We start from the raw sequence: 12,374 nt of genomic DNA on the forward strand, positions 1-12,374 counted from the left end.
GTTGTAATGGTGCACAATGGAAATCTGTGGCTTTGTGTAACTAAAAGGCAGCCTTTAGCCACATGCTGACCTATATACAATTTCTGGGCATTTTTTAGGCATTTTGCCAAGGCACCCCCTGAAGAAACCTCAAGGCACCCCAGTGTGCCTGGGCACCCTGGTTGAAAAAGGCTGTTCTATACATCCATATATATTGGCCACATCATGGACCTTGCCATCAGAATAAGGGGCTCCTTCCGTCCACCCTTGTAACAAATGTTTTGTACAGCATTAGCCCCAATCTTCTATAGCCACTGCATTCAGTTCTTTGAGTCTTGCTGCATAAGGATAGCGGAAAGGCCCATTTGTACAGACTGCCCTTTGCATCCGATGTTAAACACAGGCAGGCTTGTATAAAGTACTCGAAATTTCTACTTGAGTAAAAGTACAAGTGCTCGATCAAAAAGTGACTTAAGTGGAAGTGCTCGCAGAAAAAGTTACTTAAGTAGAAGTACTAAAGTATTCAACATTTTTTTTACTTAAGTATTGCAAGTAGTTTTTTCAAAAAATTTGCTACTTAAGTACTAAAAGTAAAAAGTACCAGTAGTTTTGAAAAAAAATTTCTACTGAAGTACTGAAAGTAGAAGTACAAGTACTGTGTTATGTAGTTATTAAAGAAAGAAGTCAAAAGTTTGAACATCATATTGGTTTTTATTATTTCAAATGATTTATTCAAATGATTAACCTGTGTTTGTTAGTAGTTTCTTGATGCACTTTAAGCGCTGTAGCACCATTTGTTTGTTTGTTTCATATTTTCTTTTTATTGGAAAGATTTGGTATAGCAGCTTTTATTATACACAGCCTTTATTTTCGTATGCTCTGATTTACAAATGACATTATACACATTTTTTTGAGCTTTATGCAACCTGCCATCTACTGTTCTGGCAGTGGTAATTTTTTTAAAAGTAACGAGTAACTATGCAGCACAAAAAAAAAAATATCGGAGTAGAAGTATCGAAATCATCGAAAAAATGTAGTGAAGTAAAAGTAGAAGTAGGAGAAAAAAATTCTACTCTAGGAAAGTACAGATACCGCATTTCGGTACTTAAGTACAGTACTTAAGTAGTTCTACTTCGTTACTATACATCTCTGAACACAGGTCACAAGCAACAAAAGATGAAATGAAACCTGGATTTTTGAGACACCATTTACACCCTGTTCTTAAACTTCCATTAACAATTGTTTTATTTCAATATCTATAAAAACGACCTATGCATACAATACCCATAAACCAACATGGGATGTCTTTTGTTATCAAAAGATGTTGACTATCACAAAATTGTAGAACCCCCATTCATTTAGGCCCCCTATTTGTCCTCGTCCAGCCATCCAAATATATACAAGTTGGGAATATCTATATGCGCTAAATTACCAAAAGTACTGGTACGCCTGCCTTTACACGCAGATAAACTTTAACCACTTGCCGACCGCCTCATGCAGATTTACTGCGGCAGAGCGGCTCGGCTGCGCATATTCACATACATGTACGTGATTAGACACAGCGGGAAGAGCCGGCTCGATTGCCACCGACCTCCCGCAATCTTCGGGGGAAACTGACAGAGGAGCCGCGTACCTATGTAAACAAAACAGGCAGCTCTCCTGTCACACAGGCACATATATTTGTGCGTTTTTAGCTAAACTGAAACACCGATCTCTGTGTGCCTTTCACAGAGCCCCCCCCCACCCACAGTTAGCAAGCACATTCAGGAGCACACTTAACCCCTTGATCACCCCCAATGTTAACCCCTTCCCTCAAAACATAAAAATTCTCCTGCGCTCAAGTGGTATGTGACAAAGGATAAATAATATTAAATGGTCTTAGTTGGCATCACTTGTGGTCTTGCCGCCCCCTCAGGACCAAGGGTATCCAAAAACACTAAAAGAACAACAAGAGAGGGGCGCACCGACCTAGGGCATTACCACTAAAAAGCTTTAAAAAAATCCAAAAATGACATACATTTATAGTCACAAACAATTGTACATAGCACACACATAAACACGATCCGACAAATCGTCTCCAAAGTGGCCAAGGCACTACACGGTGCTTGGATGACGTGCTGGTGTCTGCACGAATCTGGTTAGGCTGACGCGTTTCAAGGGCGAACCCTCTTCCTCAGAGCCCAAAAAGCATATTTTAATTGGTTTGCGCAAACGTTATAGCATTTACAAACTACGGGATAGATTTTTGGACTTTTTATTTATTTATTTATTTATTTATTTTATTAGTAATGGCAGCGATCAGCGATTTTTAGCAGTACTGCGACATTGCGGCGGACGGATTGGACCCCTAACTGACATTTTTGACACTTTTTAGGGACCAGTGACATTACTACAGTAATCAGTGCTAAAATATGGAAAAGAATAATAAAAAGTGCAGCGCTAATGAAACATTACATATAAACAAACATATGTAATAAAGTGAAAGCCAAGCTTGAAAAGTCCCAAGTGATATAACCATAAATTCAGTATAAATAATTATTTTTTTTTTTTTCATAAACATTTTATTGAGAAGAATAAAAAACGCACATTAACAAGTGATGGCAATATAGTACAGTCAGCAGACACAAGTACAAATAACAGTGTACATCCAAAATAACCATAAACTGTATCAAGGAGCAGAGAGATGCCATCTGCGGAAGATACTAAGGTATAAACAAAGCAAAAGTGACCCAGCCTCGTTCAATACATGGCCAAGAATTCAGTATATTATTGCAAGTACAGAGGGCCACTGCGGCGTAGGTTCACATCCCACCCGCATGGGCCGAAACCAATGCATTACGGGGTTCAGTGCAATCATATGGGGTATTGGGAATTAGGGGGTAGGGGAGTAATGAGGAAAGGAGAGAATTCCGACCCCTCAAACAGGAGAAGTGAGGATGGGGGCGGCCAGGAGGCAGGAAAATGAATGTCCTGGATGGGGCACCCCCGAATCGGACACCCCCAAGGGGAACACACTGTGTCCAGGGCCGGGGGCGCACCACCCATACATGTAGATAGACCGCCCAACGCTGCGCATGGGTACGGTAGGCGACAGGAGGTAGGGGAGAAGGGAGTCTCAGGGAGAACAGGTGGGGGTGGAGGACGCTGAGAGCGTCATGAGACAGTGAGGGAAGAGAGCAATAGCATAAGAAGAGGGGATAGAGGGATAGAGAGAGCACACTAGGTAGGGAGAGTAGAAGGGAGATAGGAAATGGAGAAGGGAGGAGAAGAGGAGTGCGGGCGCACTCCCCCGGAAGACGACCGGGAAGCAGGTGGGGTGTGGCAAGCTAATGACAGACTAAGTATTCATCAGGCGACTGTGTTCATCCGATGCAGCAAAGTCGATCCACGGGGCCCAAATGTCATAAAATTTGGAGGGAGTGTCAAGAGCTTGAAACGTGAGATCTTCCATACGGGCGATCCTTCCAACCCTCCGCAGCCAATCAGCAACAGTGGGTGGGGAGGGAGACAGCCATAGGCACGGGACGCACATGTTGGCGGCAGACAAATTCAGTATAAATAATTAGTCCCAAGTGTCAAATGGTGAAAGGAAAAGTGTCCAAAATGCAGTACGTGGTTGAGGTGCACGTGGAATCCCAACACCCACAGGGAGTAATATATGCGCTCACCAGAAGTATAGGACCCCGAATACCATATAGTACCTGGGTCTAAACAGCTTGGATGGTGTATGGTGGTTATTCGGATCCGTGTGATGTCATCAGATGCTCCAGTGTAACTTTATAGCCGGTATATACACAAGGATGGCTCCAATTCAGAGATGATGTTGGAAATAAACCTCCTCTGCTGTCACTCCCAGCAATGTTTCCTGAAATATGCACTGTTACTATATAAATTACACTGGCAGGGAAGGGGTTAAAAAACAACAAGAGAGGGGCACACTGACCTAGTGCATTACCACTAAAAAGGTTTTATTAAAATCCAAAAATGACATACAATATACTCACAAACAATTGTACATAGCACACATATAAACATGATCGGACAAATCGTCTCCAAAGTAGTCAAGGCACTCCACGGTTCCGGATGATGTGCTGTGTGCTCATTTTGCTGTGTGCTTTGGGTCATTGTCATGTTGGAAGTTAAACCTTCTTCCCATTAACAACTTTCTGGCAGAGGGCAGCAGAGTTTGCCCCATCCATTTTTCCTTCTATCCTGACAAGTGCTCCAGTCCCTGCTGCAGAAAAACACCCCTATAACAGGATATTCCCACCCCCATAACAGGATAATACCCCTCCATGCTTTTACTGTAGGAAAGGTGTTATTTGGATGGTGAGCTGTATTGGATTTCAGCCAGACATACCGTTTTTGGTGTTGAAGCCAAATAGTTACATTTTAGTCTCATTTGACTGTAACACCTTTTTCCATGTGGCCTCAGAATCTTCAAGGTGTGTTTCGGCAAAGTTCAGTGGTGACTACATGTGGCCTTTCTTGAGGAGTAGTTTTTTTCTTTTTTTTCTTGCAACCATCCCATACAAGCCACATTTGTGGAGAATTTGTGATATTGTCACATGCACACAACAACCGCTCTTTATCATAAAATCCTGCAACTGCTTCAGAGTTGCTGTAGCCCACTTGGTAGCCAAATTTTCTTTCACCCAGTTTGGAGAGACGTCCTGATCCAGGGAGGGTCTGTGTTGTACCAAATACCTTCCACTTCTTACTAATAGACTTCACTGTGCTTCTAAGCATTAATAAATCTTTGAAATTGTTTTGTATCCATCTCCTGACTTGTGACACAACAAATAGATGGGTGTACTGGCGCTCCCAGGACTAATGAGAATAGGCACTTAAGCACAATAGGCACAATAGTACACCCATTCATTAGTCCTGGGAGCGCCAGTACACCCATCTATTTGTTGTGTCATTTGTTTCTCAGTCAGGATCTGGGCATGGGTCGGCTGCAACCCTGACATGACTCATTGGTTTTTTGGCTAAAATCCGTCCACCCCACAAAATTTTGGGACCTCTGATCATCTGTTCCTCAGCGTCAGGATTTGTTTGTATGTATCTCCTGACTTGTGCCTGTCCACAACTTTATCCTTTGACAGTGCCTTGCAAACCACAGTTGATTGTTTGCTTCAGTTGCATTACCAGAGACTGAAACGCTCCAGGAAAGCTCATTTCATGCTGAGCTAAACAAAATGACAACAGCTGATAACAGTTGAAAGTCAACTGGCTTTGTGTGCCATTGAGAAGGTGATAAGCTACACCTGATTATGTTTACAAGTCATTTTTAGGAGGGGGGTGATCTTTTTTCCAACTCTGTGATCCTGTTTTTTAATTTTTGTATTTTTTTTGCTGACATGTTGATGTTATATCTTTCACTTGGATATTGGATATTATAAGTTGCACTGTGTAAATACAGCTGGATAAAGCAAAACCTATGTCTGTCTACATTTCAGGCTGCAAAGCCAAAGCAACAAAATGTGATTATTTTAAGGGGGGGAATGATTCTTTTCTATACCCGCTGTATGTGTATGTATGTATGTATATATATGTATGTATATGTATGTATATATATATATATATATATATATATATATATATATATAGGTATTTTCAACTTGTATATAATAGAATAGCTGGACGCGGGCAATTAGGGGGGCATAAATAAATGGGGGTTCTACAATTGTGTGATAGTTAACATCTGTTGATAACAAAAGACATCCCATGTGGGTTTGTTTGCGATAGTCTCTCTAAACCTGGCCCATCAGATGCCACCAGATAATCCCCTAAAAGGTAGGTACAGGGATACACAGGGGACACCAGCAGGTAGGGGTGACTTGTTACTACAAGTTTCAACGCCCCTAAATGGCTGCTAACAACTTTGCTCGCACCATGCCAAGAGAACATGGAGGAACCCGGATGGGGCTTCCTCTTCTCCCCCTCCATACTATACCATTATATGACCTTCAGACATATCAGTGAATGCAGATCTAACATCCACAGTCACGTGGTTACTCCACGGATGATGTATCCTCTTGGTTCTCCGGACATAGTGTAAGCAGCCAGTAGGGTGTTCCAACCTGTAGAAGCTAGTCTCCTCATCCTTGATGCCTGGGGTGTCCCCCCTGGTCCCCTTAGTACAGACAGATATCACATTCATAGTAATAAGGACACATTTTGTGACATTTAAACATTGAGACCCTATTGCTGTCACAAACTGTGCAACCGCAATAATAAATGTCCCCCATTGTGTCTATTTCTCCTCACAGATTGGGGAATACAGGGGAGTAGCCTGGAGGTCACTATTGTTTCTTTACCCTACTACGAGTACAAACATTTTACACATATGTGGTATCCTCATACACATAAAGTTTTAATTTTTTTTTTTTTTTTTTTTATTTTGGGCCTGATTTCCTTTGATAATAAAAAATAATCGGGAGATTTAATTTTCATATACTACTAAATTAAGACCCAATTTATCCTCCCAAAAAATGAATTATAACTCACCCAGATACATGAAGTTGCTGTAAAGATATGTACAGTTTTACTAACACATATCAAAGCTGCAGAACTGGGTTCAGGGGTTAAGGTTTTGACTTTGTTCATTTAGGGGTTAAACTTGTTTGTGTTGCCCATGCAACTCGACTATTTAATACCTATTTTGTCCAGGCTGGAGGTCGGTGATATTGAACCCCCACCGCCATTAGTGAGCTGAGAAGGACCATGTTCTTACCCAGCAAATCTGGAGAATATTGACAATGATATATCAATGATTCAAGGCACTCTGGATAAGGAACAAGTAGACCATTCTTAACATTCACCTGGATGCTGTATTGTGCCAGCAGAAACTTAGATAAGTTTTCTATACTCCAGGATCACCTTAACCACTATGGTCATACTGGGCCTGTGGTTCCCTTAAATCTATGAGCATTTTAATGATAGTTTTATTTTCCCTTGGGTGACCATTGTGTGATGCTTGGCACAGACTGAAGGTATCTGGAAATGCATCCTCAGTGCTGGTCCATACATAACCCATCATACATGATTGATATATCTGCCTTACATTGGATTGGTTGAGCACCTTCTAACATTGTCATTTTTTTCAGAGATCGAGCCTTTCAAAGCTCCTTTCCTGTCTGAGAAAATTCTTTTACGCCTTCTTAAACACCCACATGTGATTCAAGAGCTAAAGTTTGATGAGAAAAATAAAAGGTCTACAGAGCACTATCTTTACCAACGCAATAAGCCAGTGGACTATTTTATTTTAGTCCTCCAGGTAAGTTACCAACCCCACTTCGATATCATCCATCTCTGCTGGTAACCCACTTTGATATCATCCATCTCTTGTGCAGCCCCACTTTGATATCCTCCATCTCTGGTGGAGCCCCACTTTGATATAATTCATCCCCTGGGAAGCCCCACTCTGATGTAATCTATCTCTGGTGGAGCCCCACTTTGATATCATCCATCTCTGGTCAAGCCCCACATTGATATCATCTATCTCTGGTCGATCCCCACTTTGCTATCATCCATGTCTGGTGGAGCCCAACTTTGATATCATTCATGTCTGGTGGAGCCCCACTATGATATCATACATGTCTGGTGGAGCCCCACCTAATATCATGCAATTCTGGTGGAGCCAGAAGGTCAAGCCCCACATTGATATCCTCTATCTCTGGTCGATCCCCACTTTGCTATCATCCATGTCTGGTGGAGCCCAACTTTGATATCATTCATGTCTGGTGGAGCCCCACTATGATATCATTCATGTCTGGTGGAGCCCCACTATGATATCATACATGTCTGGTGGAGCCCCACCTAATATCATGCAATTCTGGTGGAGACCCACTTTGATATCATCCATCTCCGGTGAAGCCCCCCATGATATCATCCATCTCTGGTGGAGCCCTACTTAGATATCATCCATCTTTGATGGAGCAACGCTTTGATAGGATCCATGTCTGGTGGAGCCTCACTTTGAAACAATCCATGTCTGGTATAGCCCCACTTTGATATAATCCATGTCTGGTGAAGTCCCACTTTGATACGATCCATCTCTGGTGAAGCCTTACTTTGATATGATCTATCTGTGGTGGAGCCCCACTTTGATATCATCCATCTCTGGTGGAGCCCCACTTTGATATCATTCATCTCTGGTGGAGCCCCACTTTTGATATCATCCATCTCTGGTGGAGCCCCACTTTGATATCATCCATCTCTGGTGGAGCCCCACTTTGATATCATCCATCTCTGGTGGAGCCCCACTTTGATATCATCCATCTCTGGTGGAGCCCCACTTTGATATCATCCATCTCTAGTGGAGCCCCACTTTGATATCATCCATCTCTGGTGGAGCCCCACTTGTTAAAATCTATTTTTGGTAGAGCCCCACTTGATAAACTGCATGTCTAATGGAGCCCCACTTTAATACAACCCATCTCTGGTGGAGCCCCGGTTGGATATAATTCATACCAATACAAAATAATTTAGTATCACTAAACCATTTCCAATGCTAATATATTTTTTACATAAAGTGGCATGGAAGAACCTCTGTCGAGTTTTCACTGTTGTCTGTGATTCACCCTCCATCTTTGTACTCGTGACCACTGTCAAGGAAATCCAATGGGGTTACTTTTTCCAGCGACCGCTGCCTTACAATGAAACTAAACCAAAGCAAAAAATGTAATATATTGTAGCTTAACAATCATTTGTTATGGTGGTGTAACGCTCCTGCGTTTTCTGAAACAAGATGGATTTGCAGCTGCAGAAAAACTCCACTCAGCAGTCATGTAGAGATACGTTGAAATACCAATTCCAACTCCCAAGACTCATCACTGTGGTCTGTCTGATTCAGCATACAAATATACACACTCAATAAGATGTTCCTGGAGTGATAGATGTATATAGCAGTATAGTGGTGATGAGCTGAAGAGACAGGTATGAACAGTGACAATAGGTGAACAGCACTTGAGAGAAATGTTCATGAGAGTATAGATGGTAACAGGTAGGATGCAGATAGGTTAGCAATCATGTATGGTAGTAGGTGGTAGGATAGCAGATGACATACACGAGAGACTAACCCAGTGCAAGGATAGATGTTAGTAGGCTCAAGAGCTAGCAATCTAAATAATAGTGCAGATGATAGTAACAGTCCTTAATATGCAGAGCTAGATAGTGTAAGCTTAGTAGGAAGGTTATGGAAGATTCCCCTGCGGGGTACTTATCACTAATAGCAAGCAGTAGTAGAGAGGTTCGGTATGAGCGAGTGATCCGGTAGCGGGATACAGGGATCAGTAGCGAGGTTCCGACAGCGAGGTACGCTTGTAAGCATATGAGCTTCAAGGCAGGTTGAACGAACATGTGAGTGAGAACGCCGGCGGTTGAAATAGCCGCTCTGCGGCGCTCAGTGATGACAGCATCGGTCTTAAAGGTGTATGCGCACCTACCAGAAGAGAATGGTGGGACGCATACACTGAATTGGAAAGTGGAATAAGGGTACCAGAGGTACCAGAACATTACAGGTGGCTGCATTCATTTTGTTTTTTTTTTTCACTTTTTCTATCTGGTGACCAGCCACTAACACACCTCCTGTCTTAGGGTGGCTACACTCACTCCCTACTACTTCTATGGAGGAAGCAATGTAGCCACCCTTGGACAGCAGCATTTTCCATCAGTGGAGAGGTGTTGAGAGGGTGGTGTTGGATGGACTAGTAGATATAGGTGACTAACAATTTAAAGATGAACCCCCAACTAACACTTTATAAGCAGTTTTATATTGGAGAGAAAAACTGTTTTTTCTCCAATCGTCTTCCAGGGCAGCACCTGAGAGATAGGCTCCTCCCACCTGAAACAGGAAACACATTAGTCCACCATTATAAAAAAGCCAGTCATACCTTCTGCCTCAGTTTGATTGTGCTTCCTCCGGACCCACAGGAGCTGCATCAGTTTGTTATTTTTCAGTCTCTGTGCTAATTGTAGGAGGCTCCCTGACCAGCCTTCCATCCAGCCCAGCGAGGTCTGGGCAGTGGAGGTCAGGGGCAGCACATTGGGGCAAGCTGACCCCCGCCTGAGATTTCACACCTACTGAGGGGTCTGCCACCATCCCTCCCAGCTGTCAGGATGCCAATGATATCCCGCTCCTAGACCGTACCTGGAGCAATATATATTCTAGGCTAGTCTTGCTAGCCAAAAACGACCCTTCCGGACGCCTGTAGAGCAGGGGTGGAGGAAGGGGGCCACCCCCTGCATGCGGAGAGCGGCAGCTTCCTGGACACCCCCGTATGCAGCACCCCCTGGTCCCCTTGCACTTTGCATCGGTCCAGACAAATGCCAGGCAGCAGCCTAGCTGTTGGAGGAGCAAGATAGCCTCCGGACCGGAACTTCCAGTCAGGCCAGCACTCCATCTACCAGCAGGACACCCATTCCTTCGTGCAGCGGGGATAAGGTGGATCAAGCAGAGCAGGGATCTGATGCAGACGACTCTGAATCAGAATCCGAAGGTGGCCTATGCTCAGAGTCAGATGACGAGGATCCAGCATCAGAGGGTACACTCTTCCCCTCAGAAGACACAGATTATTTACTGAGGGCCATAGCAGATACTTTGGGTGTCAAAGAGCAGAAAAATTGCAGAGCTTTCAATACACGATAAAATGTATAAGGGCTTGCAACCAAAAAACCTAGAACATTTCCGGTACGTGAGTCTCTGAAAAACGTTGTCAAGAAAGAATGGGAGGAACCGGAAAAGAAGCTCTTTACCCCAGCTGTGATTAAACGCAGATATCCGTTCACAGAGGAGGATACTAAACCCTGGGCAAAGTGCCCTAAGGTAGATGCTCCCCTCTCCAGAGTCGAAAACAAGGCTGATTTAGCTTTCAATGACTCCAGAATTCTCAGTGGTCCCATGGATAAAAAGATAGAGGCACTTCTGAGACGAGCTTGGGAAGCCACAGCCACGAATCTAAATCCAGCCAAAGCTTCCATCTGCACTGCCAGGACCTTGTTAGTCTGGCTGACGCAGTTGCAAGAGCAGCTAAAAGGCAATACCCCAAAGGAGGAACTGGTAAAAACCATACCCACTCTAACCAGAGTGGCAGCTTTCCTAGCGGATGCGTCAGCAGAATCAGTAAAGATATAGGCCAGGACCACTGGCCTAATTAATTCGGCTAGGAGAGGCCTGTGGCTGAAGTCATGGGAAGGGGACATCACCCAAAAAAATAGACTATGCAGCATCCTCTTTATGGGCAAGTTACTGTTCGGACCCGACTTGGAAACAGTATTGGACAGAACCGCAGCCAAAAACTAGGGGTTTCCTCAAACCAAAAAGAGCCAGGGGAAAACACCCTTTTCGGAAGTCAAAAAGATTTGATAACACGGGTCCAAAAAAGCGCTGGACACAACAAAACAAAAAAGGCAAGGGAGAATTTATCCTCAAGCCTTCCGTTCCAAAGAGCAAAAAACAAGAACGGTCCCCGGGCGGGTAGGGCAGGTGGGCGTCTCTCGCTCGCAGTGGAAGGAAATAATGGAAAACTCATTTTTCCTTGGTACGGTAGCAGTAGGCTATTCAATAGCATTTTCCCCTCGCCCCCCAACCATGTACCTGGGAGTCTTCATAGCCACAATGGATCTGCAGGATGTACCGATAGAAAAAAGCTATCAAAGATGCCAAAGATTTGCAGTGCAAGGCCCTGCTTCCACTCCACATCTTCTATACACAGCTCTGCTGGTTGGCATCTCGCCAGCACCCAGGATCTTCTCAAAGCTAATGTCAGAAGCCCTAAAAAACCTAAGACAGCAAGTCATAGGGTAAGGGCCATATCCAGACAAGCTACTATTCTGTGAATGAGCAGATGAACAAAATCAAAAATAAAAGAGCATATCTTACTTGCAGGGCTTAGGGTACAGCGTGAATGAAGAAAAGCCACAACTAACACCAAGGTCCCATGCAGGCTCAGGCCTGAGGGGACCATGGTTCTGTTACTTAAGAAGCCTCATCTAAACACTTCCAGACATACCGAACCTCCTTTCGCAAGGCCTAGTCAACCACCCGAGCCACAAGGTCATGAAGCATTCAGGCTGGTTCTGGAAAGGATGAGGTTACAGAACAAAGGTCTGTCTAACAGGGTGATTGATTTGACACCATCTTAGCCAGCAGAAAAACAGGGACTAGAGCCATCTATGAAAAAGTGAGGAAAAAGTTTATCTTCTGGTACAAGAACAAGGGGGACCCCAACAAGGGGGCTATTCCGGCAATCTTAGAGGAGCGGATAAGGGCATTTCCCGTAACACTTTGAAGGTTCAGGTGGCAGCCCTATCTTCCCACCTAGATATTAGGCTGGCGGAAGACACACTCATAAGAAGATTCCTTCTCTCGTTAAGAGAAGCCATACCTA

General features: G+C 43.8%; 1 protein-coding gene across 1 annotated transcript in view; it reads left to right on the top strand.

Moving 5' to 3' along the window:
• Positions 1 to 12,374, top strand: part of CNNM1 (cyclin and CBS domain divalent metal cation transport mediator 1) — a 92,983-nt gene that overhangs the window by 22,517 nt on the left and 58,092 nt on the right. Inside the window, exon 4 of the mRNA XM_082268365.1 lies at positions 7,092 to 7,261. Within this exon, the coding sequence (XP_082124491.1) occupies positions 7,092 to 7,261 (170 nt within the window). The remainder of the gene's footprint in view (positions 1 to 7,091; positions 7,262 to 12,374) is intronic.

This window comes from Pelophylax lessonae (genome assembly GCF_965119305.1).
Source record: "Pelophylax lessonae genome assembly, chromosome: 9".
NCBI classification, from domain to species: domain Eukaryota; kingdom Metazoa; phylum Chordata; class Amphibia; order Anura; family Ranidae; genus Pelophylax; species Pelophylax lessonae.